Below are 27,201 nucleotides of genomic sequence, written 5' to 3' on the forward strand. Positions count from 1 at the left end.
GAAGCCACGCAGGGCCACGTCTGCGGGTTCCGAGAGCGTGGTACCAGGCGCGCCGCGAGGCAGCTTCTCTTCTGGGCGCGCGTGAGGGCGAGTCTTCTTGGCCGAGGTGAGGGGGCCCCGAGGCTGGGCGGCGAGAGGGCACGTTCCGGTCCACGGGGCTTCGGCCGACCCACGGGCTGGTGGGTGGGTTAACGGACTGACCAACCTGCTGCGCGCGGGACACACCCACCCACCACTGTGCCTTGGAGCGGGGTGGGCCGGCCCGAGGGTCTCGTGCTGGGCGGCGCGTCCCGGCCTGGGCGGGGGTCTCGGGGCCTCGGGGCCTCGGGCCTGGAGGAGAAGGGAACAGGTGCTGAAGATGGAATGGAGGGGAGGGGACACTTAACTTTTTCAGAGTGGACACTGTGGACTTGGAAGTACTTTTAATAAAAGCGTTCACATACCCATTCAGCACGTAAAACGCATTAAGGGATGGACGTATTTTATCTTAATAATAAAAAGACTTTTTGGACTTACAGGGCTGGTTTACGCCCTATGAATAACCGTGATACATTACCCACTGGTCAATTTTTAACAAATGTGTTCATGCTTGGGAAAGAGATTTGATCACTTTGGACCGAACTAAGCTCGGCGAACGCCAGCTTTTTTTCCCCAACCGAACAAAACGTATTTTACCATTTCCTTTAACTTTTGTTCATTGAAGCAATTAAGGACAATAAAGAAACCAAGATACAGGCATACCTTATTTCAGAGCGCTTAGCTTTATTGTGCTCCACAGATGTATTTTACAGATTGAAGGCAAGGTCCTCCCACCAGCAAAAAGATTGACTGGCTTTATGGGCATTGCTTGTTTATTGCCTGGAACCGAGCCGCCTTAGCTGCCAGGTCTGCCTGTGGTGAGGCTGGCAGCTGTGGCGCTGCTGCTCCTCATGGCCCATTGGGAACGGGGCTGACCCAGGGGCTGAGTGGGACATGCAGCTGAGGTTGGAAGCCCCAAGTTCCACTTGAAATGGGAGTAGTCCAGAGAAGGAAGTGGCTAAGTGGACTGAGGAAAGGTGGAGGGTTAAGGGCAGATGTTTGATTTCTTTAAAATTAAAGGTAAAAGGAAGATGTTACTTTCAGAGCTTGGTTCGTTCCCTCCCTCCCTCCCTCCCTTCCTTTCTTCCTCCCTTCCTTTCTTCCTTCCTTCCTTCCTTCCTTCCTTCCTTCCTTCCTTCCTTCCTTCCTTCCTTCCTTCCTTCCTTCCTTCCTTCCTTCCTTCCTTCCTCCTCAGAGGATATGTTCATTAATTTTAGAGAGAGAGAAAGGGGGAGAGTAACATCAGTTGCCTCCCATATGCACCCAGCGGGATAGAACCTAGATATGTGCCCTGACCAGAACCAAACCCTAAACCTTTTTGGTGTGTGGGAGGGTGCTCCAGCCAAGGGGAGCCACCTGGCTGCGCCAGAGTTTAATTCAGAAGTGTGTCCTGATTCTCCCCTATGAGAATGGAACAATCCCCTGTAAGGTATTGGAGAGGAAGGAGACTGTTACCCTTTGTTTTTCACCTGGGAATAGTCTCTGTAGGCTCGGAAGAATTACAGAACTACACAGATTTCCCAGATATTTTGGATATGTAAGTCTAGTCCATCTGAGAGCATGACCTTGGGCTTTAGGGTCATCAGTTACCCATAGTAAATTTAGCTTATTTAACTGAGGCCCAGGCTTAAGCTGCTCCACTTGTAAAATGAAGTGATTTTTGATCTTGTAGGAGTCTAGGAATCTTGCTGTGGAATCTTCATTTTAGTTGAGAGTGGACCATTTTAAATTCGACCCAAGTCCAGAGATATCCCTAGAGCCAAAATGGGAGATGAGTTGGAAATAATCTGACCTCTGCCCTGGAGTGGACAATATAATTGGGGCAAGATTTTCTAGATACTACTAACTCCCAAGACTTATTCTGTCAATCTTTTTTCTCTTAAAAAATGGATCTTGGGGGGGGGGTTCAAAATGAGGCATGCCTATTAGTTTGGGGTGGCAGATTTTGAAGCAAATGGTCCTTGAAAGATTTCTTAATATGCCTGAAAAATATTCCTTAATTTTGTAGACATGGATTTAGATGCTATTACAAAGCACTCAGCATTACATGCGAAGCCCAGTGGACTCATTCTTCAATATGGGACTGCTGGATTTCGAATAAAAGCAGAACATCTTGATCATGTCATGTTTCGCATGGGATTATTAGCTGTTCTGCGGTCAAAACAGACAAAATCTACAATAGGAGTCATGGTAACAGCATCACACAATCCTGAGGTAATGCATTTAGTTCTCTGATAAAGCAAACCTTTATTTACAAGACCAAACCTTAATGTGTCTGAGCAGTTTGACCTAATGTTCAAATTCTAATTCTAGGAATGGGCCATCATGTCATTTTGTGCCTTTGGATGTGAAATAGCTTTTTCTTAATGAGTAGTCATATGGCTCATGATTCATTAGAGGGTGTGGAGAGAATGAAATGAGTCTGTTATTATGGGGGGAGTGTCCACATTAGAGAAATAACTGAATGTCCTTCCAAATTAGTTGCCACAGTATCAGTAATAAAAAATCTTACCTCTCTTAATTCAGCAGAAATTAGAGAGGTTAGAAGCAAGGTGGGGAAAGGACAAACGTTTGCAAAGACTTAGTACATTTTGAAAATTTTCAGACAGGTTTTTTTAATAGCTAGGGAATAGTTTTCTGTTCTGAAGAAACAGCCAAACAGGAGGCTCTAGGGATCCAAAAGTGAGCTCTGGACAAAATGTTGATGAGGCTCATGGTGTTGGTGTTTATGACTAGTTTTTATCGAAGTACTAGAGACCTTGTGCAGGAATTCGTGCACATTGAAAGGAAATTAATTAGAAGGTGGCACCTGGGGTGGCGCCAGAGCTTGAAGGGTGTCTGCGGAGTGAGCGGGGTCCCTCCGGCAGGTGGGGTCCCTCGGCCTTGCCTGTGGGGATTGGGCCGAAACCAGCAATCCAACATCCCCTGAGGGGTTCCGTTGTTGGAGATGGCACTCTGCAAAGTTGCTGTCGCTCCACAACTCCTGCGTTGAGCATCTGACCCCCTGGTGGTCAGTGTGCATCATAGCTACCGGCCATTTAGCCTTTTATATGTAGAGATTTCTTTTGATACAACTACACTTTTATTCTGTGGCTCACTAATACAGGATGGGGCAAAAACAGTTGTGAGTATGCGAAACACAATATATTCTTGTGTTATTATTATTTTCCATATGAACAACTGTAAACCTACTTTTGCCCCACCATGTACATGATTTGAATAAAATGCTTCTGTTTGGTTACTAGGGCATGAGATTTTTGCCTTTGTAGCTAAATCAAAAGTAAGTTAAAGCTATGTAGGATTGTAACCTCTTCCCCCAAAACACGAGGACTTTGCTTGTCCACCTTCTAAATGTGCATTACTATAAATGCATGTCTACATTGCCGTAATTTATTAATGATTTGTAGGCAGAACCTCATATTTATTGCATTTCTTAAAACAATTCTGAGCTGTTTCCTTCAGTTGACATTCACTCTAAACCAGCAGTTGCCAACCTTTGGACCTTACGGACCACCAGTGGTCTGCAGACCACCCGTTGGCGACCGCTGCTCAAACTGTACTTTTTTTCCCCAGAAATTTGACAGGACAGAATTAGGAGTCAATTTTCAACTTCTGTGCCATCCACTGGTTGACGCACTGGCCAGGATGTGCTTAGAATCTAGCAGGCGTCCTCAAACTACGGCCCGCCGAGGACATTTATCTAGCCCGCCGGGTGCCGCTGCCTGTCCTGCTTAGCAGCCGACTCGTTCCGGGCCCGCAGTGCACATAGGAATTTGTTCATAGTTTTTTTTTTAAACTATAGTCCGGCCCTCCAACTGTCTGAGGGACAGTGAACTGGCCCCCTGTTTAAAAAGTTTGAGGACCCCTGATCTAAAGTCATAGTGAGAAGGACTCTAGGCTCTCACTCTGCTCCAGCTGTGCCTTAGTTAACGGGTGGTTAAAGCATAGATGGTGGCCATTTAAAACTAGTGTAGTCTATTGGGTGAAAGAAGCAGATGGACTTAATGTTTTAATATCAGCACTACGCTTCTTGGCTGTATGAACATAAGCAAATAACTTGATCTGAATCTTTGTTTTGTCAGATTAGAATAATAATGGGATCATTAGGTTGGTGTGTGGGGTCATGAAGATTTACTGAGCTTATGAGTATAAAACACCTAGTCTAGGTAGGGTCTGGCATTCAGTAAGGGTCACTGGTGAAGCTCTCAGCCATCACTGTCTTTTGTTGGGAAAAAACAGCTTGAGTGTACTTCCTCAACTCACCCTTTTGAACAGGGGTGGGCAAACTTTTTGACTCGAGGGCCACAATGGGTTCTTGAACTGGACCGGAGGGCCGGAACAAAAGCATGGATGGAGTGTTTGTGTGAACTAATATAAATTCAAAGTAAAGGAGCGGAGGGGAGAGCAAGAGAACCCTCCGCTCTTTCGGCTCTTTCCGCTCCTCCGGCTGGATAGAACAGCCGAATGGGCCGGATCCGGCAGGCCGTAGTTTGCCCACGGCTGCTTTTGAATATGCACAGATGGCTTATCAATTCTTTTTCTTTTAAGGAAGACAATGGTGTCAAATTGGTTGATCCTTTGGGTGAAATGCTGGCACCTTCCTGGGAGGAACATGCTACCTGTTTGGCAAATGCTGAGGAGCAAGATGTGCAGAGAGTGCTGCTGGACATCAGCGAGAAAGCTGCAGTGGATCTGCAGCAAGATGCCTTCGTCGTGATTGGTAGAGATACCAGGTGACCATCGAGTTAGTGGTGAAAGCAGCTTTAGGAACTCGGTATAAGTGATTGTATCAGTTTTGGTACCCATGGTAAATGGGAAGAAAGACAGAACTGCCCCGAGAGGCTTCTCCCCTACCCAGCCTTTGTAGAAGGCGCAGGAACTAAGTCAGCACTGCCGCTTGGGTTTTGGAGTCAGAACACCAACTCCAACACTTATATCCACTTGAACCTTTTGGAACTTCCCTTTGCTCATCGATAAAATGTTGATGATAGGGCCTAATAAAGGGTTTTTGTGAGGATTACATGAAATAATGTACCCAGAATAATGTATTTCTTGGCACGAGAGAATTAACAAATGTCTCCCCCCATGTACTTCTAGATTTACTTTTTCCCCTATAGAGTAAGAACACATGATTTTAATTCATTATTTTTAGAGATTTATTTTATAATCCCGTGTTATTGGCCCATATATTATTTTCCCGTGCTGGAGTTCACTGTAAAATGTTAAGTTTATTTCTACAAATTTTTCATATTTGGCAGCTTTTACCTTCCTTTACAAAAATATTTTTGTAAAATGTTAGATTAAAAGTGTGCTTTGCAACAAGCATTCACATTTACATAAGATCTGGTTTAAGCCAGAGATGCTTTCTAAAGGAAATTTTTACTCCATTTCCTATTGCCTTGCACTGGTGTTTTACCCTTAAATGTGTTATCAGAGGGACTTCCACCTACCACTGATTCCATGATCACTGCTATTTATAGGTAATAGAAATAGCCAAGTGACTTATGTTCTGAAGCAAATGATCTCACAATAAAGCCAACCCACATGTATTTGCCTCTTGCCTGTTAACTAGTTGAAATAATACAGAACATCTTTTTCTACAAGGCAGTTATATAATGATCTTTATTTTCAGATAGGTAGATAATTTGTTCCGATGTTTTAAAATGAAAAGTGGGTTCTATATCCTTGATAGTTTAATACCCAGTGCTGCAGTATTAGTTACTGCTCTTAGGCAGTATGTGTAGTTATTGTCAAACTTGACAAGGTATTTGGGTATGGTGTAATTAGTGCATCCTTTATATCTGTTTTCTAAATTCATTTAAATGCCAGTATCTTTCCAAGAAATAACATTGTAAAATACTCATACTCTACCCAAATTATTTTTTTCAGAGTTTTCATACTTGACAGGTTTCAGTTCAAATACAGTGAACTTAATCATTCTGATATTTGTAGCACATAATTTCAGCATTAGCTTTCAGAACTAGCCACCTGTTGGTTTCTGGATGGGAGGTAATATTTTTCCCCTTTTCTCTCCTAGGCCCAGCAGTGAGAAACTTTCACAGTCTGTAATAGATGGCATCACTGTTTCAGGTGGTCAATTCCATGGTATGTAGTTATCTTAAAATTAATTTAATCTTTAAAAAACTTTTTAAAAAATGATAAAAGTAATATTTATTTTAGAAAGGTTTGAAAGTACAGATAAAGTTTTTAAAAAATGAACTTCAGGATATAAAATACTAGTCTTTAAAATGAAAAAAGTTTTCTGGGAATGCATATTTTATGTATACATTACATGTAGGAAACACTGATCTTAACCAACTGTCTTTAGTAAGGCTGAACTTCTTGATATAAAACTCCTTGAAGTTACTTGAAGAAGTCCATCCTGGGGAGTTTTTGTCAATATCAGGTATTCATTTCCTAATGGCTGATCACGTGTGGAATCAGCTGTTGCCTGTCATGTAGGGATGGAAAATATCTTTGGTCTACTTATAATCAGGACTTTAAGTTTTGAAAGGTGCTTTGGGGTCCCCCCCCCCCCCCGCTATTTTTAACAAATTGGGAAATTAAATGCAACAAAATGGAGGCTAGAATCCTCTTCTTACATAGGTTGTGCCCCATGTGAATACAATGAACCCATTGTGCTTAGAGGTGAATTTTCCTGGTATTAGATTGTTCTCATTTTAAAATTTATCTTTACCTTTCAGCCTCCTTTCCGGTCCTTTGTCTTCCCTTCCTTCACAGATAACCTGGCTTCTTCCAGTAGGACACCTAGGTCACTTCTCTCTTTGCTCCTCTAGTCGTTACTTCGCCTACTGCAGGCCAGTCTCCATCCTTGCCCCTCCAGTGAAATGCCTCCTGACACTTACCTGAATTTTAATTGTCAAATCCAGTGGGTGTTATGAAAGTGGGGATTTTTAACCTGGGCCCGGGACCTGCGGCGGGTGGTGGTGGTTGGTTAAGCTGCCCACACCCTGTGCCCCTGTTAATACAGTATGCAGAGTGTTGCCTGCACACACACTTAGTTTCTAGGGAGAGGACTCATAGCTTTTGTGAGATACTCAAAGGGATCTGCAACCTAAAAATAATGTTTAGAATTTATGTTTTGAAATTATTATTTCAGTCTATGTCTTGGCAGCTGTCCATAATTTGGCCTCCCTCTTTCTATAAGCTTCCGCTTCCTTGGCCACTGTTCCTTGTTGGTCTTCTCAGTGGGCTCCTCTACCCTCTCTCTTAATGTGGCCATTCTTCGTTTCTCTCTGTCACTCTGCCTGATGTCTGAGAGACATAGCTCCAGCTACGTATATTCTTTTATTTACTCATTTATTTATTCATCAGACATTTCTGAATGCCTGTTATGTACAACCCTTCAGTAGTCTATATTTCACTGAGTTTTTCAACCCATAGTAAGAAACCCATTTGGTATCATGACATGTGTATGTGTGCTTGTATATATAGCTGAGATAAAAGTTTCCATACATACCTCTTACCCATACTACACGATAGCATTCATTTATTGCTTTAGAAAATACAGACACGCTGATGTGTCTAAGACAGCCGTGGGCAAACTACGGCCTGCGGGCCGGATCCAGCCCGTTCGGCTGTTCTATCCGGCCCGCGGAGCCGAAAGAGCGGAGGGTTCTCTTGCTTTCCCCTCCGCTCCTTTACTTTGAATTTATATTAGTTCACACAAACACTCCATCCATGCTTTTGTTCCGGCCCTCCGGTCCAGTTTAAGAACCCATTGTGGCCCTCGAGTCAAAAAGTTTGCCCACCCCTGTTCTAAGAGGATTTCATGACCCCCTCAGTGGCTCAACCTGCAATGTGCAGTGCGTTGGTCTTCAGTGTGCAATGATGCCCCCATTAGGTGGCTGCCCCTGCTTCACATTCACTCTGCCCAAAACTGTGTTCTTCCTAAAATGGTTATTTTCAACACTTTGATTCTATCTCTAGAAGCATCACTTTTTTACTGTTTTAGTTTAAAAAAAATTGAGTTTATTTTTTTTTAACCTTTCCTTCATTTCTCTCTTCAGCTTCAGTGTATTTCAGGAAACAAAAGGTTAATGGAGCTACAGCGACAAGAAGCATTGGGGGAAGCTAGTGGAGGATAAGATTAGGGAGGTGAGCAGGGCCAAGTCATTCCAAGCCTTATAGGTCATGCTAAAGATTTGGGTTTTAGTCCAGATGCAGTGGGTCTCCACTGAAGGATTTTAAAGCTGTCACTCTGGCTATTGTGTAGCGAGAGATAGGAAGGTCGTAAGAAAGAAAAAGAGTGAGGAAACTGTGCAGAAGTTTGTACAAGAGTAATGATAGCAAGAGAAATGGAAGAACTTGAAATTAACATTTAATCCAAAGGATTTTGTGATGTGATGAGGATAGAGCTGTGAAGAATGGCTTCTGTGTTTCTGGGTTGATCAATGGAATAGAGGGGTTATGCTTTTTAACTGTATATAGTCATTTAGTGAATGTTTATTTGGTAATTTTGATATTGGTCATAAATTTTGTTTCATCCTTTATATGACTTTTGGAAGTTTTTCTCCTTATACAGTTCCCTTGCTTAGACTTAAGCTTTTACCTATTTTGGGGGTTCCTTCATCTCCTCTCATCTAATCCTTATACCACAGCCAAGAACTTAAAATGACTTTTCGCCTTCAGTGCAAACTCTAGTGTATGACTTTGAAGACTGTTGACAGATTTCGTGAATGAATATTTATTGGATACTGGCCTATCTCTGCTATTTCTCCTGTTTCTTGCTCATGTTGCCTCTTTTTGTGTGTTTAGATGTTTGTTTTATTATAAGCTATTTGTTTTTCTTGAAAAACAAATTATTTGTGGGACATTTTTGAGGTTTATGGCGAAGGCAGAATTTAATGTGTGCTTCTGCTGGGAGTACTACCTGGCTGGTTGATGACGGTTCTTTGATGACAAGGTTCTTTTAGACCCTTGTGGGTGTGGGGATTCGGGTTGGAAATCCACGGGAGGCCTGTGAGTGTGGTTCTGTTCTTTAGCAGTGGGTGTTCCCTCTGCTGTGCTGAGTGCTAAGACAGCTTTTCTGGGAGGGGACTTTTGACTTTTTTTTTTAACTCCTCATCCGAGAAGTATATTGATTTGAGACAGAGAGAGAAACATTGATTGGCTGTCTCCCGTAGCCGCCCTGACCAGAATTCTAGCCCACAACCTAGGTAGGTGCCCCAACTGGGAATCAAGCCTGCCACCTTTCTGGTGTACAGGACGACACTCCAACCAACTGAGCCACCCAGCCGGGGCTTGACTCACTTTTGTTTTTGTTTTTTTAATTATTTATTGTTGAAAGTATTACATATGTTCCCTTTTCCAAACCCCTTTGTCCTCTCCCAGCCCCAGCCTTCATGCCCCCCCAACCCCCTCCCCCTGCATTGTCTGTGTCCATTGGTTATGCCTATATGCATACAAGTTCCTTGGTTAATCTCTTCCTCTCCATGACTCACTTTTGATTCACTTGGACTCACTTTTGCACTGAAGAATAGTCCTCTGGGGCCTCAGCTTTATGAGGGCCTGGCCTTCATCTGGGTTCCCCCTTTTAGACCAACATGGACTTTCTTTGCACTGAAAACCATAGCTCAATTTCAAGTTTTGAGGAATGCCCAGAGAATAAAACTAGTTTCCTTGAGTCTAATTGTGGTGTTCTTCTATTTAAATAGATTTTGGCCTACTTCCTCTACAACTTGTTGGTACTGCATTTACTTTTAAAAAGAAATTTTTAATCTAGCATTTCTGGTTGTTTGTAGGAGTGTTCGTCTGAATTATGTAGTTTTCAATGTTATTGGAAATATAACTCAATTACAACTTTTTTTGTACTGCTCTGTGTTGTTTTTTTATTGTCTATACTGAGTGATTTCATTATCAGTAGTTCATATTTCTCTTAGAATTGAGTTGGCATTCAAAGTGTATTTTTTTGTAACCACCAAACAGTTAACTGAATTTTGACACTATCTACCTGGAGGTAGTGCTTGATCCTACCTCAGTCCCATAAGACTGCCATCCCCCCACCTACTTCACATCCCAGTCATCTTGGCTTCTGACCAATCTGGAGGTTCACACAACCCCCTCCTTGGGTTGGGTTAATTTGCTAAAGCAGCTCACAGAACTCAGAGAAGCATTTTACTGACTAGGTTACTAGCTCATTATAACAGATTTAACTCAGGGACAGCTAGGTTGAAGAGATGCGTAGGGCAAGGTGTGTGGGGAGGGATTCAGAGTTTCCATGCTCTCTGAGCATGCCAGTCTCCACATGTTCACCAACCGGAACGTTGGCCTTTTGGTCTTTTGAGTTTTTATGGAGGCTTCATTACATTGGTATGAATGATTAAATCATTGGCCATTGGTAGCCAATGACTGAGCCCAATCTGTAGCTTTTCCAGCCTCCCTCTCTGAAGTTGGGGGTGGGGGAAAGGGCTGAAGGTACCAACCCTCTAATCACGTGAAATCAGCCTCCATGCTTAGGTACCTAGGGGCTTTCCAAATGTCACCTTTTTAAAAAAAATCCTCAAGCAAGGATATTCTTTCAATTGCTTTTTTAGAGAGCGTGGAAGGGAGGGAGTGGAGAGAGAGGGGCGGGGGAAAGAAGCATCGATGTGAGAGAGGCATATCAGTTGCCTCCTGCACAAGCCCCAATCGGGCCCAGGATTGAACCTGCAACCAAGGTGCATGCCCTTGACCTGGAATCTAACCTGTGACTGACTCTTCTTTGCCTGGGCCAGAGCTCTAACCACTGGACACACTGGCCAGGGTCCAAATAACACCTTTTCAAGGTAATAAAAGACATCATATTGCTCTCTTGCTTAAGAAATTCCAAGAGTTTAGAAGCTCTGTCAGGAATAGGGACAAAGACCAAATACATATTTCTTACTATAAATTACAATGTGACATGCACTTGTAATGATTTCAGTGGATATTTGTGCTTTTTAAAATTTAGCATTTTGTGTTTTCTGAACTGTATTTTGTCACCTTCAGTTCCTTCCGTATGAATCCATTTAAACTTTTTTCTTTATTAAGAAATGTGGTACATTGCTTTCTTTCGTTCTGAGACAGATTATGGCTTGCTGACAACGCCGCAGCTGCACTACATGGTGTACTGCCGGAATACCCAGGGCCAGTATGGAAAGGCAACCACAGAAGGTTACTACCAGAAGCTCTCCAAGGCCTTTGTGGAACTTACCAAACAGGTGAAAACTTGAATGTTAGTTACATAGTTTGTCACTTCTCCTTTTTCCAAAAATTCGGCATATCATTTTCTTTCCAGGACTACACAAGGTCTGGTCCTTGTATCCTAACTGTGTGTTGGCATTTACTTGGCAAGGCTTGTAACACATCCTTAGATCACGAGGGAACAAACATGGTGGTTTTCTTGTGGTTATAAGTATCCATTCAGATGAGTTTACTCTTAAGTAGGTGCTATTGATACCACACTTGAGGCATCTTACTGTTGAGATTTTCTTGTTAAGAGAATTGGCATATTAAACCTGGATGAGATTTGAGGAGTGTAATTCATTTGATCAATAAATATTGAGTGTATGTTATTGTCAGGCACTGCAAACCAAAACAAAGCCCTTGCTCTCATAGAATTTATATTCTGGGATGAGGGTGGGTAGGAGAGGAGACTGACAATTAGAAAAAACAAACAAAAATGCCGAGTGGTGTTATATGCTATGAAGAGAATGACAGATGTTTTACTGCTCATTCCCACCTTTGAAAGACTGTCATGTGATATAGACTGTATTACTTTTAAGGGACCTGCTTTATTGAGGCTAAATCTAATAAAGCTTGACAAAAAAAAAAAATTCTGAGATGTTCTAAATTAAATTACATTGCCCAGAGAGTGAGAGAAAGAAACACAGCAGTTAGCCTGTTAACAGCTGTGGACCAGCTAACAAGAGACTGCTCACATTAACAGGTGTCTATTAGAACTTCAGATTAATTTCCAGGTGCTATGTCTGCAATTATTCTAGAGAGAGAATAGCCAGGCATTTTTGAACCCAGGAGCCTCTGCTTGTTTAACATGAACTTTCTACTTGCCCATAACCTATCCAAGGGAGCAAACACTTCTGATTTGGACTCTGTGCCTATCCAGAACTGGCCCGCTTCACTTCTCCCATCCCTTTGTTTATAGCTAATGTAAATCTCTGCAAAACCGCTTACGTCTTTCTTCTCTGTATGTGATGTAATAAACACTTGCAAAACTCTGGGACGACAGTGATCATGTCTGTCTGTTCTATCTAGCTATGCTGCTGGGGTTTTAGACTCTAGCCCCAAGAGCAGTCCTTTTTTTCTAGCAATGACTAATAAACCTTTTAAAAAAGACTTTTCAGCTGTGAAACTATATTTTTTATTTAACAAACTTTATTTCCATAAGTCATTCAATCATTGAAACTGTTCCTGTGTCAAAGTGTTCAAAAAGGGGTGTTTTAAAATTTTACTTTGATGTTTTATGATTTTCATCTGAATATGTGTGCCCTTTTGTTTCTTGGTTTAAAATAGATGAACTAATTAGAAATAATGGAAGATGTTTACATATACATATACATGCCTTATGTTTCACTCTTATCTTTAGAACTTGAGATTTTCCTCCGTGTCTTTCGTTTAAGGCTTTCTGCAGTGGTGACGAATGTCTATCACTTAAGGTTGACTGTGCAAATGGCATAGGGGCCCTGAAGCTGAGAGAAATGAAAAACTACTTCTCCGAGGGGCTGTCAATTCAGTTGTTTAACGTTGGGACTACAGGGAAACTGAATCATTTATGTGGGGCTGACTTTGTGAAAAGTCATCAGAAACCTCCACAAGGTATGTAAATTTGTTTTTGGAGTTTTGAAACCAATCTCATTTATAAACGGAAGTGGCCAAATGAGAAGTCATGCATTTAGTCTTTGTGTCACTTGTAGACATCTGGGCACCTTCCTACTCATCAGTGCCATTCCAAACATGGACTGCTCTGCCTGTGAGTCACAGGACTCCTATAGCGTGTGGAGTGGGAAAGCAAAATCAGAAATTGGTAATCTGGAGGGCTTGTTCACACAGACTCCTGGGCTCCCCCACAGAGTTTCTGAATCTGTAGGTCTGCATAGGGTTTGTAGAGCACAGGAATTTGCATTTCTATCAAGAGCCCAGGGCTTTTTGATGATGCTGGTCTGGGGACCACACTTTGAGAATCATTGATCTATAGAATAGCAATAGTTAAGTAGCATTATTTTTCATCTTACTGAATTAGACACACTATGGAAATAGGATGCTCCTGCTGAATTACGTGTTTCCAAAATCAGTGTTTTCCACAGTGGGCATGTTAGGAGGGAGAATGTTCTTCAGATTGTAGTTGTTGTAAGAGATTTCTATATTTAGCTGCATTCATTTCAAAATTGTTAGCCTGGTTTGCACATGTGTTTTGTTTGATCTGTGTGTCTGTGTGTTTAATTGCATTAGTTGCCAACATTTATTTTTATTAATTTTTGTTTATTGATGTTAGAGCAACATCTATTTGTTGTTCCACTTATTTATGCATTCACTAGTTGATTCTTATGTCTTGACTGGGAATCGAATCCTCAACCTTGATGTATTGGGATGATGCTTTAACCAACTGAGTTACCTGGCCAGAGCCATTTTTAAAATGCTTTGATTTCACTTAAATATTGGAATCTGGCTTCTCTTTACCTCATGTCATGTGGACTGGCTGCAGTGGAGTGGCTCCACCCTAAGACAGGACTGCATTCTTCAGAATTCTACAGACCTTATCTAGTGGCTTCTCACGTTAACATTACTTTATGCCCTACTGTAGTAAGCATTTAAATTTCAGTTTAACCAATTTAAGCTCCCTTTCATTGATTGCTAGTTTTGACTATTACTTTACTTGCAGTTCAGTTCTCGGGCCCTGATCTATCCATTCACTAAATCATGAGCTCTTTTTCTATTGCTGTAGGCACTGGGGCTATAGTATGAACAAACCATAGGCCCTGACTTTCATGGAGCTTGTGTTGTACCCTGTAGTCAATCTTAAATTCATATTCACTGCCTAGTTGCTTCATGTTGCATTGGCAATATGTTAATGTCCTTATATCTAATAAATTTGTAACAGTTGCTGAGGTTTCAATAATTTTATGCAAATTACAGAAACCATTTATCTCTCATGGGCTATAATTGTTTTGTTTTTTAAAATATATTTTTATTGATTTAAGAGAGGGAGAGGGAGAGATAGAAACATCAGCTTCTTGTTATTGATGGTGTGAAAAATAAATCATTCCTATTTGATTTAAAGCACATACCTCATCTGTTGATTATTTTTTATATGTAAAGGACATAATAGGACTAGATAAATTGCATTCAGAAATACCTGTAGCTTTTAAGCAGCTATATGGGAACCTGTGTTGCCAAACCAGCTGTCTTATAAAGTGGAATATTATTTTAGCATAATGTCAAGTTCAGCATAGATAGATTTTGAATGCTGCTTTTTCAGTTAGCTGTGAATTTACCCTGTAAAAACTACCAATAAGCCTGCATACTGTTCGAAGATTAAGACACTGCTTTTTATTTGCAAGGATAATTTTAACTATTTCTTGAATAATCATAGTGGACATGTTTACATGTAACACATAAGACCAGCTGTGATCACACTTTAGTGAAAAAATTTCCACTTATAAGTAGAATAAGAAAAAAACCTAAAACTTTTAATATTGAGTTGTATTCCCGTTTTTTAGACTGAAATGCATTTTTAATTATTCTGTGTACTAGGAATAGAAATGAAACCCAATGAAAGATGCTGTTCCTTTGATGGAGATGCAGACAGAATTGTTTATTACTACTATGATGCAGATGGCCACTTTCATCTCATTGATGGAGACAAGATAGCAACACTCATTAGTAGTTTCCTTAAAGAGCTCCTGTTGGAGGTATGGCAGGGAGTGATTGACTGCCCTTTAAAACTAGACTTACTGGTAAAATAGTTCTATAGCATCTATAGCAGTCAGTTGAATGTCTAAAAGGCACAATTTGTGGGAAGTTCCTTACATGTGTGACTGGAAAATACAAAAAGATTGGTTATTCTAGACATTTCAACTTTGGAGAACTGGTTTTGGAATCCGAAGTTACTCTTTGCTTCCTTATATTGGCAAAGTTTTATGATTTGAAGCTTTATGAAGTTTTGAATTCTTCATAACTGACACTTTAATAATGGAAGTTCCACCATAAATCCCCAAAGCCTCAGGCTTAAACAGGAAATCTCATCCTCAGAGATTTGTTTTGATCTTTTGGAAATCTCTGGCTAGCCTTATAGGATGAATGGGAAGTAATTATTATGATCTGGAAAAGATACACTTCAACAATTCAATAAATACTTTTATTTAAAAAATTAAAGAGATAAAGATCAAGAAACCACAGGTTTCTTTATAAAAGATTCCTTATAGAATTGTTTTAAATAGTGCCCAGAAGTATTTTACCTTTTTTTCTGGCCTATATGTAAATTTTGATTGAGTAATTTATGTATTGCATAAAATAAGGCACGGCTGAATTTGTTGATCACTTTGTAATCCTTTAGAACATATGTTTGCTTTTGTAGTGTTTTTGCTTTAGATGCATGGTCATTTCATTATTGTTGTCTAGATTGGAGAAAGTCTGAATATTGGCGTTGTACAAACTGCATATGCAAATGGAAGCTCAACACGATATCTTGAAGAAGTTATGAAGGTACTGAACCATTTCCATTTTCTGGCAGTTTGTTAATTCTTTTGTAAGATATTTCTGTGTAGAAAATAATAACCTCATAAAAATGAATAGGTTGTTGTGCATGAAGCTGAGTCTTTGTCCATGAAAGGCTAACTAGAAATTACAAGAAAAAATTAAATTGTTCCTGATGCAAAAAGAGGGACTTTCTGTCTTTGCAGCCTCTTAGCAGATTTTTTTTTTTAATTTAATAGATCTTTATTGTTCAGATTATTACAATTCTTTCTCCTTTTTCCCCCTATAGCTCCCCTCCACCCGGTTCCCACCCCACCCTCTGCCCTTACCTCCCCTCCACTGTCCTCATCCATAGGTGTACGACCTTTGTCCAGTCTCTTCCCGCACCCTCCACACCCCTTTCTCCCTGAGAATTGTCAGTCCACTCCCTTTCTATGCCCCTGATTCTATTATATTCACCAGTTTATTCTGTTCATCAGATTTTTTATTCACTTGATTTCTAGATTCACTTGTTGACAGATATGTATTTGTTGTTCATAATTTTAATCTTTACCTTTTTCTTCTTCCTCTTCTTAAAGAATACCTTTCAGCATTTCATATAATCCTGGTTTGGTGGTGGTGAACTCCTTTAGCTTTTTCTTATCTGTGAAGCTCTTTATCTGCCCTTCAGTTCTGAGTGATAGCTTTGCTGGGTAGAGTAATCTTGGTTGTAGGTTCTTGCTATTCATCACTTTGAATATTTCTTGCCACTCCTGTCTGGCCTGCATAGTTTCTGTTGAGAAATCAGCTGACAATCGTATGGGTGTTCCCCTGTAGGTAATTAACTGTTTTTCTCTTGCTGCTTTTAATAGTCTGTCTTTTGCTCTTGGCATTTTAATTATGATGTGTCTTGGTGTGGTCCTCTTTGGATTCCTTTGTTTGGGGTTCTGTGTGCTTCCTGGACTTGTAAGTCTATTTCTTTCACCAGGTGGGGTAAGTTTTCAGTCATTATTTCTTCAAATAGGTTTTCAGTACTTGCTCTCTCTTCTTCTGGCACCCCCATAATTCTGATGTTGGTACGCTTGAAGTTGTCCCAGAGGCTCCTTACACTATCTTCAAATTTTTGGATTCTTTTCTCTTTTTGCTTTTCCGGTTGAGTGTTTTTTGCTTCTTTGTATTTCATATCTTTGACTTGATTCTTGCGATCCTCTAGTCTGCTCTTAGGTCTCTGTATAATATTTTTTATTTCAGTCAGTGTATGTTTAATTTCTAGTTGGTCCTTTTTCATATCCTCGAGGGTCTCGCTAAATTTATCGGCCTTTTCTAGGAAATTCTTGAAAAACCTTATAACTGTGGTTTTGGACTCTATATCCAGTCGTTTGCTTTCCTCCATTTCTTTAGTTTGTGATCTGTTTCTTTGTCTCCGCATTTTCGTTGCTTCCTTGAGTTGGTAGAGTAGCTTTGTGTGCTAGGTGTCCTATATGGCCCAGTGGGTCGGCCTCCCCAGTTACCTGAGGTGGACACTCTTGGTGAACCCCTTTGTGGACTGTGTGTACGGCCTTGTTTTAGTTAAGTCTTTTATTTTTTAATATATTTTATTGATTTTTTACATAGAGGAAGGGAGAGAGATAGAGAGTTAGAAACATCGATCAGCTGCTTCCTGGACACCCCCCACTGAGGATGTGCCCTCAACCAAGGTACATGCCCTTGACCAGAATCGAACCTGGGACCCTTGAGTCTGCAGGCTGACGCTCGCTGAGCCAAACTGGTCAGGGCTGTAGTTAAGTCTTGATTGTTGTTGGTATCACTGGGAGGAATTGACCTCCAGGCCAGTTGGCTGTGAGGATCAGCTGTGTCTCCGCCGGGAGAACTTCTGTGCTGGAGACAGCCTTATGAGACAAGACTTGCAAAATTGCAAAAGCCTCTTTGCTCAGCTTGGATGGGGCAGAGTCTCAGGGCTGAGCAGACAGCCTTGGCTTCCCGTCAGCCCTGCTCTATGAGGCCCCTGGGTCTCAGTGTCCCTTGGTAATCGCTGCAAGCACCTATGAGAGAAAGCCGCCCATGAGTTTCACTCGCTGCCAGACAGTCCAGTTTCTCCCCCAGTGAATCTGGATTCCCAGATTCTTGCCCAGAACTGGAGTTCAGCACAGTCAGGAGCTTCTATCTTCCTCCCGCTAGAGAAAGCCAGCGGCACACTCAGCAATCAGTCCTCTCTGTGCACACTCGCGCACGCGCCTCCAGACCTCTGCCTTTTGCGGCTCCCCTGAGTTTCCGTGCACTCCTCTCTTTCCCGACAGTCCATACTCCCCCCATATGAGTCTGGGTCCCCAGGGTCTTGCCCAGGGGTGGGCAAACTTTTTGACTCGAGGGCCACAATGGGTTCTTAAACTGGACCGGAGGGCCGGAACAAAAGCATGGATGGAGTGTTTGTGTGAACTAATATAAATTCAAAGTAAAGGAGCCAAGAGAACCCTCCGCTCTTTCGGCTCCGCTGGCCGGATAGAACAGCTGAACGGGCCGGATCCAGCCTGCGGGCCGTATTTTGCCCACGGCTGGTCTTGCCCGAAACTGGGGTTCAGTGCAGTCGATACTGGGGTTCAGTGCAGTCGGGAGCTTCCGTCTCTCTCCCACTAGAGAAAGCTAGCCAGGCACTCAGTCTCCCGTCCTCTCCGTGCGCGTCTCCATACTTCAGCCTTTTGCAGCTCCTCTGAGTCTCCGTGTGCCCCTCTCTTTCCTTCTAGTTGTAGAATTTCCACTCAGCCAGCTTTCCTGTGGTTCCGGATGGTGTCCGTTCTGTCTTTTAGCTGTAGTTTTGAAATTGTTGTGCGAGGCAGCAGTTTAGGTGTTCACCTATGCCGCCATCTTGGTTTCTCCTCCTCTTAGCAGATTGACTGTGATGTGTATCACTAATCCGGCTAAATGCTTATCCTATCTAATAAAAGTAATATGCAAATTAACCATCCCTCTGCTACACCCACAAGCCATGCCCACCAGCCATGCCCACCAGCCAATCAGGAGCGAGTATGCAAATTAACCCAACCAAGATGGCTGCGGCCACGGAGAGAGCAGGAGGGAGGCTTGGGTTTCCCCGGCGATGGAGGAAGCCAAGCTTTCCGCACATCCTGGCCAGCCCAGGCCTCCACTCCAGGCTACAAAGTTTCAATTATAGAAGATAAATAAATCCCAACAAAAATGGCAGCAGCCACAGAGCTGGAGAGAGCAGGAGGCTAGGGTTGCCCCCAGTGATGGAGGAAGCCAAGCTTTCCGCACACCCTGGCCTGCCTTGGCCTCCGCTTAAGGCTACAAAGTTTCAATTATTGAAGATAAATAAATCCCAACAGAAATGGCTGCCTCCATGGAGCGAGCAGGAGGCTTGGCTCCATTCCAGGCTACACAGTTTCAATTGTAGAAGATAAATAAATCCCAGATACCAAGGCCTCGGCTTGGGTTGCCGGGGGCCATGGCCTGCCTGCAAACCACCACAGGCCCCTCGCCCAGGCCGCCCCACACCCCAAGGGAACCCCCACCCTGATCCAGGACACACTTCAGGGCAAACCAGCTGGCCCCCTCCCATGCACCAGGCCTCTATCCTATCTAATAAAAGAGTAATATGCAGATTGACCCTCACTCCAACACACAAGATAGCCAGTAGGGGAGGGCAGTTGGGAGGGACCAGGCCTGCAAGGGAGGGCAGTTGGGGGCGATCAAGCCTGCAGGGGAGGGCAGTTAGGGGTGACCAGGCTGCAGAGGAGGAAAGTTGGGGGTGACTGGGCCTTCAGGGAAGGGCAGTTGTGGGGAACCCAGGCCTGCAGGGGAGAGCAGTTGGGGGGGACCAGGCCTGCAGGGGAGGGCAGTTAGGGGTGACCAGGCCTGCAGAGGAGGGCAGTTAGGGGTGACCAGGCCTGCAGGGGAGGGCAGTTAGGGGTGACCAGGCCTGCAGGGGAGGGCAGTTAGGGGCAAACAGGCTGGCAGGGGAGCAGTTAGGCATCAATCAGGCTGGCAGGGGAGTGGTTAGGGGGTGATCAGGCTGGCAGGCAGAAGCGGTTAGGGGCAATCAGGAAGGCAGGCAGGTGAGCAGTTGGGAGCCAGCAGTACTGGATTGTGAGAGGGATGTCCGACTGCCCGTTTAGGCCCAATCCCGGTGGGCCTAAATGGGCAGTCGGACATCCCTCGAGTTGTCCCAGATTGGAGAGGGTGCAGGCTGGGCTGAGGGACATCCCCCCCCCCCCCCCGCATGCACAAATTTCGTGCACCAGGCCTCTAGTTCAATAATAAAACTGTCTTCTTATTCTTCTTCTGTGGAGAAGTTTTCTGGGTTGATAGATTCTGTTTCTAATTATTTCCCCAATGTCCACCAGATGACCACCATCTATATGACAATGCTCTAAGTGTTAAGAGGTTCATGGCCAAAATTGGGTCTATTTGCCTTGACTGTTTTTCTCACCAGCTACTGCAATCTTTTCTAACTTTTGTGTATCCCTTTTTAAGTTCCTGCATTTTGCTATTTTTGCCTTTCCATTCGTTTTAAAGTAGGAATGGTGAAGCTAGGTTCCTGTAGGATCTGGATAGCTGAAATGAATGAGTACAGTGGGCAGGTGAGGACTAGAAAGAGTGTGCCCAAGCCAGCTGTGAGGAGCTGAAACAAATTTTCACGTGAATTTCTGACTTTTTAAATCTTGACAACTGATATAAATTTAAGAAAAATAGCAGGCAGGCTCAATACAACTCATCTGGAGGCTGGAGTTTGTGATCTGATTGATTTCAGGGTCGGGCAAAAGTGGTTTACAGTAGAGTTACTCAAGGGACTTCCATCAGGGGCCCAACTGCCTACTTTTCACAGGGATTTTCAGTATTCAGGTGATTGCTTTAGTATTTTAATTCCTATTTTCTATCTTAAAAATCCCTTATAGATAAGATACCCTGTTTAAGAAACTGAATACATCAGAAACTGTTACTTTTCAACCATTTTCTAATAAATACTTTTAGCTCTAACAATTCTTGAGGCTTACTAAATCCAATCAAATGCCCATCTTATTTGATCTTAATTTTTTTGTATTTTTGCACTATCAAGACTTTAACCACTGTTGCCAGTCCGACCACCATAATTTCTTACTGGGATTAATCCTAGAAAACTCCTAATGGCCCCTTCTTAAACTGAGGGTTAACAAACAGTGGCCTGTGGGCCAAATCTAGCCTGCCCCGTTTATAAAAGTTTATTGGAATACAGCCATGCTAATTTGTTTTTGTATTGTCTGTGGCTGCTTTCACAGATAATGAGAGTTTAGCAATTGTAACAGAGACAATGTGGTTGCAAAGCCTAGAATAATTGGCCTTTTATAATAAAAGCTTGTAAACCTCTACTCTAAGCCACTCTTCATCCTATAGCTATACTGAGCTTTCTGTACCAGATCATGTCACTCCTCCATCCTTATCTCTCTCGCCTTGCTTTTCCCTTGTTTTTGTGCTTCTAAGTGCCTTCTCTTACCACTTTGGTTTTAACTGCTTTGTCTTCCTCACTAGATTAAGCTCCAGGTTTTGTTCCCTGTTGTATCCCGGAATAGTAGGTACACAGTGAATTTGCTGATTGAATAATTGCTGTTATTATTTTTTAATGTGTTATAGGTACCAGTCTATTGTACTAAAACTGGTGTAAAACATTTGCACCACAAGGCTCAGGAGTTTGATATTGGAATTTATTTTGAAGCAAACGGGCATGGCACAGTAAGTTCTCAAACAATTACAACTTTAGCTGGCACTTTTTTTTTAATGATGGGGATTCTATATCTGGTTAGTAATAGGTAAAATTCTACTTTGTTGAAATTACTGGGATGGTAGTAGAATTTGATTATTTGGTTGATCTTCCTTTGAGAGTGAAGAAATAATGCTGATTTGTTCTTACAGTATAGTTACTCATAAGAATGCACATCTTAGTTTTTTAATAAGCTGGTTGTCTATACATCATTTAAAAATACTCTGTTCAACTGGCCATAGGTGGTAAAAAGTATAGTAGGTGTGGTAAATTGAAAAGTGTTGGATAGCTTGAGAATTAAGTTATAAACAACTGGAAATGTAATTAGCAATAAGCATATACTTTTTTTATGGTTCTCTTAGCAGACAGAATGTTTTTAAAAGTTTTTTGAGATATAACTCACCTGCCATAAAACTCACGATTTTAATGTGTAAAAATGGATTTTAGTATATTCATAAAGTACATAATTTTTCTTTAGATGTTTTTACACTTTACCTCATTTCATAAATGGATTTGAGGTGCCCAATACAAAAAGTTATCTAGGTTAAATAATTTTCCTCTGAATTTCAAAATTGGTTTTTAGAGGCAATGAATGAAAGCAGAAAGAAAATAAGTTCTTAGAAAATACAACTAAAAGATAACTTCAGTGATCTAAACCTCAGTTTTCAGAGGTTGGTGAATGAATATGAAGGGTAGATAGTAAATATTTTAAGCTTTGGGGCTATAATGTCTCTGTTACAACTGGTCAGGCCTGCTGGTGTGCGGTAAATGAATGTGTATGGCTGTATTCCAGTCAAACGAGTGACCAGCTGCACCTCAGTTTACCAACAAATAAGTATTTTAGCAAGTGGCTGAGCCTGATATGCTGCTGCTCCTCAGTAGTGGGCATCTGAAGGCACTAAAATAATGGGAAAGGCATTTCAAAATGACAGAAATCTTGAGGAACGTGATGTATGTTGTAATAAATAGTTATGGCACTATTTGCCACTGTGTGATATAGGTGAGTGGAGTGCGCTTTCTACTTCTGCCTAGCTTACAGTCTTAATTTTAGGACAAAAAGATTCTAGTTGCAATGAATTATGTACTTCAGGTAAAATGGGTACAGATCCACTTAAGAAACCTGGTTGCACAGAGCCGATTTAGCTGGCTGAGGGACGAACATAATGAACCCATTTGGGTGATCACCTTTGCTAAGGTGGTATTTTATTTGTAATCAGCTCTTTAAATGTTGATAACCAGTTTTATAATCCATAAAGGACCTTTTTTCTCCTTAGTAATATCTTTTGGGTTTTGCTTGATCTTACATTAATTCCATACATTGTAAAGCTGCCATTATTTTTCCCCTCAGTTTCTCCAGATTCATTGAGAATTTCAAAAGCGGTTTAGCATGATAGTACTTATGACTGGGCCTGCGATAGTTTTGTGATTGTGTATGCTCTCATTGCAGGTGTTGTTTAGTAAAACTGCTGAAATGAAGATAAAACAGCTAGCAGAAGAATTAGAAGATAAGAAAAGGAAAGCTGCTAAGATGCTTGAAAACATTATTGATTTGTTTAACCAGGTTAGAACTGATGGGCTGGTGGGGTCTTGGTTACTTTCACATTATTCATAAAGAAGGTGGACAGAATAGTGGGCTGTATAAAAATTTAAAGTGGTGAAGTCCTGCAAGCTTCCTTATAACCATGGCACATGCAGTGGAGATTTACACTGAAATGACCATGACAGAACATTGAAGTGCTTCCCTTGCCCTACATTTTTTGATGAAAAATTTCATTAGATTCAGCCTCTGAGTGAGTGTGTGTATGCGTGTGTGTGTGTGTGTGTATATATATATATATATATATATATATATATATATATATATATATTATATGACTAATTAGGTTTTTTAAAACCTATTTTCTCGAAATTCAGGAAGAACAATCAGTTGTCTCGTGGGTCAGACTGGGTGGGATTGGAGTGTAGCTAATGGCAATGGAAGAACAAGCAAAGCAGTGGAAGAAACATTTGAGCATCTTGCACATTTTGGGCACTTTACATACTGCATTATATAATCCTTGCTGTAACACAGGGAGAAGAGTTATTATAATTGTCATTTTATATATGAAGAAACAAAGGCTTAGAGCTAATAAGTGACAGAACATGGCTTCAACTTCAGATGTGTCTTACACCAAAGCTCCTATTTCTTCACTACCTTGCAAGATGCCTTCCATACAGTATATCTCAAAAGGGATCTAGTTATAAAGAAAAATTTGAGTTAATGCTGGAATCTTAAGAGTTATGTGACTTCATTTTTATGTAATTTCATTTTATAGCTAAGGAGGAAGATTAAAGGCAAGTTTTTCAAGAGCTAGTTTGTTTTTTCCCTCGTTAATAATTTGTACACACCAGTTAATGTTGCTGCATAGGGGGAGGAGCAGGAAACACAAGAAACTTAGTTTTCTAAGACACATTCACATCTAATCTTTCCTTGTAGTTGAATGGTTCCTTCCATTGTCTCCTATCTTGCAGGCAGCTGGTGATGCCATTTCTGACATGCTGGTGATCGAGGCAATCTTGGCTCTGAAAGGGCTGACTATACAACAGTGGGATGCTCTCTATACGGATCTTCCAAACCGACAGCTCAAAGTTAAGGTGTGAGCAAGATTTTAAAATTCTTTTTTTAAAATTAAAACCTATTATTTCAAATCTCACTATATAAAAATGTTTCCCAAGTGTTTTTTATTTCATTCTAAACATAAATATTACATGGAAAATAATGCCTTATATCACCTGTATTTTTTCATACCTTTAAAGATTACAGAATAATTCTTAACCATCCTATTGTTTGAGAAGTATTTGGTTTCCAAATCTATTATAATTGTATATCACTGAAAAATTATGGAAAACTTAAAACATACATATAGAGAGAACTAAATAATGAACCTCTGTATACCCAGCTGCGGTAGATTTTAAGTGGTGCCCTCTACATTCTCCACTTCCCCTTTTATTTTGAAGCACATCCTGGATAGCCTATCATTTCAAGTAAAAATAGTTCCTCAGGCTAGATGCTGAGTAGAATCTGTGGGCTCAAAGGGAGAGAATTTTTAAAAGGCATTTAAGATAAATGGCTAATTGATTTCCATGTAGATTTATACCAGTTTACACATTCACCACCAGAGTTCACAGAAATAGCTGCTGATTGTTCAGATTAGTTTGGAGCACTAGGAGATTCTCATCATGATCCTCTTACATAATAGGTAATTTAAGTGGCAACCTAAGATAATTTGATCAATGACTTAAGTCATACGGTATTTATTGGCCGTTATTTTAGTGGTAATTAGCTGTAAAACAGTATGTGGAAATGTTATTTCTTTTTGCTAAAGGTAATTCTTTGTAGACTGAAGAAACAGAAAAAAAGTTGAAATCAACAACCCTGCTTTTGGCAGAAATAATTATACAATTTTAATGCAATTTCATTGTATGCTTAATTTGATACTTTACTTTCTGTGTTGTACTTTGTGTACAAGAAGCTGAAATGTAACTCTGTTGTTAAATTGAAATAGGAATGAAATTATAATAACAAGCATGAAATGCTTGTACATAGGTTGCAGACAGGCAAGTTATTAGCACCACGGATGCTGAAAGGAAAGCAGTTACACCCCCAGGACTACAGGAGGCAATCGACGACCTGGTGAAGAAGTACAAGCTTTCTCGAGCTTTTGTCCGGCCCTCTGGTACAGAAGATATAGTCCGAGTATACGCAGAAGCAGACTCACAAGTAAGCTGATACAGTTCTATTGAAAAAATGTGCAGAGAGAATCCAATAATAACATAGGTAGTGTGGGTTGGTATTAGGAGGTGAAAATTAATAGTGTTGCAATCTCACTGTGATAATTAGGCATTTAATGTCTGAGATTTGTTTATGGAGCCTTTAAGTTCATATTAAGATTACAAAATTATTTTCATCAGCGGTTGTTATATAGTTGTACAAAATTACACCCACTTAGATTCTTTCCCCAAATATTTTTCTTTTGATTTATTCTGTATTTTCTAGAAGTCATATTTATAATTGTGGCATGAAAAACTAATAGGTACTTAGCTTGACACATGTTGAACAACAGGATCTGTTTTTTTTCCTATAAAAACATAATCCTGTTGTTTCATGAAAACAATCAGGGTTGAGGTCCATTTCTGAAATTCATGTTTGACTCTTGACTCTCAATTTGTTTTTCAAGTATTTCCTTTAAATGACAGCCTTGTTCTGTGCTTTTGCTGTTTTTGTGATAGGGTCAAGTCTTTGTGATCTGGATATTAAGAATTTGCCCTCTCACACATCCTTTTTTGTCACTTTAAACCCTTGATAAAAATATTTGCATAGTGGAGGCAAAATAGAGTCTATTGAATAGGGGCTCAGAAGGAGACATTTTCCATTAATGTATACTACATTAGCTGGCAGCTTTTCTGCAGAAGCCTGAGCCCATCCCATAATTCTATATAATGAAAGCCTAATATGCTAAGTGTCCAGTCATCTGTTCAACCAATCAAAGCGTAATATGCTAATGATATGCTAAGGCTGGTTGGCCAGTCAATATGACATTCACTGACCACCAGGGGGCAGACGTTCCAACTGGTAGGCTAGCTTGCTGGTGGGGTCTGGCTGCCCTGGATCCTTACCCCAGTCCTGATCGTGCACTAGTGTGGTCCCTTGGCCTGTCCTGCTTCAGCCGAGGGACCCTACTGATGCACGAATTCGTGCACCAGGCCTCTACTATAACGAATAAATACCCCTGGCGGGGTGAAGAGAGGCTATCTGGGGCCTTAAGAGTTACTTAATTATCTTAGGATAATTATGGCTGTGTTTTGCCTTTAAGGACTATGTTTTATTAAATTTATTCAGTTTTGGAATAACTATAATCTGATTTAAGAACTTACCTTATTTGGGAGACTTTGACTTGTTTTCAGTGTATTTAAGGTGGTTAGAATTTGCTACTGAAAGATGAAAAAAAAGTTTTCATTTGAATTTGTTAGTGAAACCAACCTATCAGGAAGCTCCCTCCCCTTCCCTCAGGGTTAGCTGCAAGTAGTCTTTCCCATCTAATCACCTTTAATGTAATTTTCAGGAAAGTGCAGACAGCCTTGCACATGAAGTGAGCTTGGCGGTATTTCAGCTGGCTGGAGGGGTTGGAGAAAGTCCCCAACCAGGTTTCTGAAGACAATTTTTACATTCTTGAGAGACTGGATTTTTAAAGGTTTTTATAGAACGGTAATGCCAATATTGTGACAAGTTCAAACACATCTATAATCATAATGTTTACTGCACCTTAATGGATTGTTTCTAGGTCTGATTGTTTTTCTTAAACACTACCAGAATAATTCTTTAGAAACAGCTAAGCCTTACACTTGTTAAATTTGTGTGTTTTTTTTAATGAAACTTACCTCTAGTTTCAGTCTCACTAATGTAAAATATTGGGGCTTACATATATGATTCAATTAACTTTATAATGTGTGCTGGGAAGAAATCATGAGGGCTGCTGGAAAATTAAATCTTATTTATTAGCAACACGTTGGAATGTCTTTTCTGTTGCCATTACCTAACCAGGATGTTGTTTGCAGTCAGTTGTTCTCCAGCAAAGTCTTCAGAGTGATTTTTAAGTGACTTACCTCTTCCGTTACCATCATCAGGAGCTCAGAGGTGGAATATGGAGGCTGTACATCTCTGT

At 41.0% G+C, this 27,201-nt stretch overlaps 1 protein-coding gene across 3 annotated transcripts; it reads left to right on the forward strand.

Moving 5' to 3' along the window:
- On the forward strand, nt 1-27,041 carry PGM3 (phosphoglucomutase 3). 3 transcript variants are annotated; one of them, XM_080667087.1, is made up of 13 exons: nt 1-106; nt 2,087-2,292; nt 4,627-4,811; nt 6,116-6,183; nt 11,146-11,279; nt 12,699-12,894; nt 14,830-14,987; nt 15,697-15,780; nt 21,373-21,471; nt 22,947-23,060; nt 24,011-24,133; nt 25,086-25,259; nt 26,602-27,041. In XM_080667087.1, exons 2-13 carry the CDS (start codon nt 2,089-2,091, stop codon nt 26,689-26,691), a joined length of 1,629 nt encoding a protein of 542 aa, XP_080523213.1. In that variant the 5' UTR covers nt 1-106; nt 2,087-2,088; the 3' UTR covers nt 26,692-27,041. The 3 variants fall into 3 exon arrangements, with proteins under 3 accessions (XP_080523213.1, XP_080523214.1, XP_080523215.1); XM_080667088.1 differs by having other exon boundaries at nt 12,735-12,894; XM_080667089.1 differs by lacking the exon at nt 2,087-2,292 and having other exon boundaries at nt 32-106.
- The last annotated feature ends 160 nt before the right edge of the window (nt 27,042-27,201 follow it).

The sequence above is a fragment of the Plecotus auritus genome (genome assembly GCF_963455305.1).
Source record: "Plecotus auritus genome assembly, chromosome: 4".
NCBI classification, from domain to species: Eukaryota; Metazoa; Chordata; class Mammalia; order Chiroptera; family Vespertilionidae; genus Plecotus; species Plecotus auritus.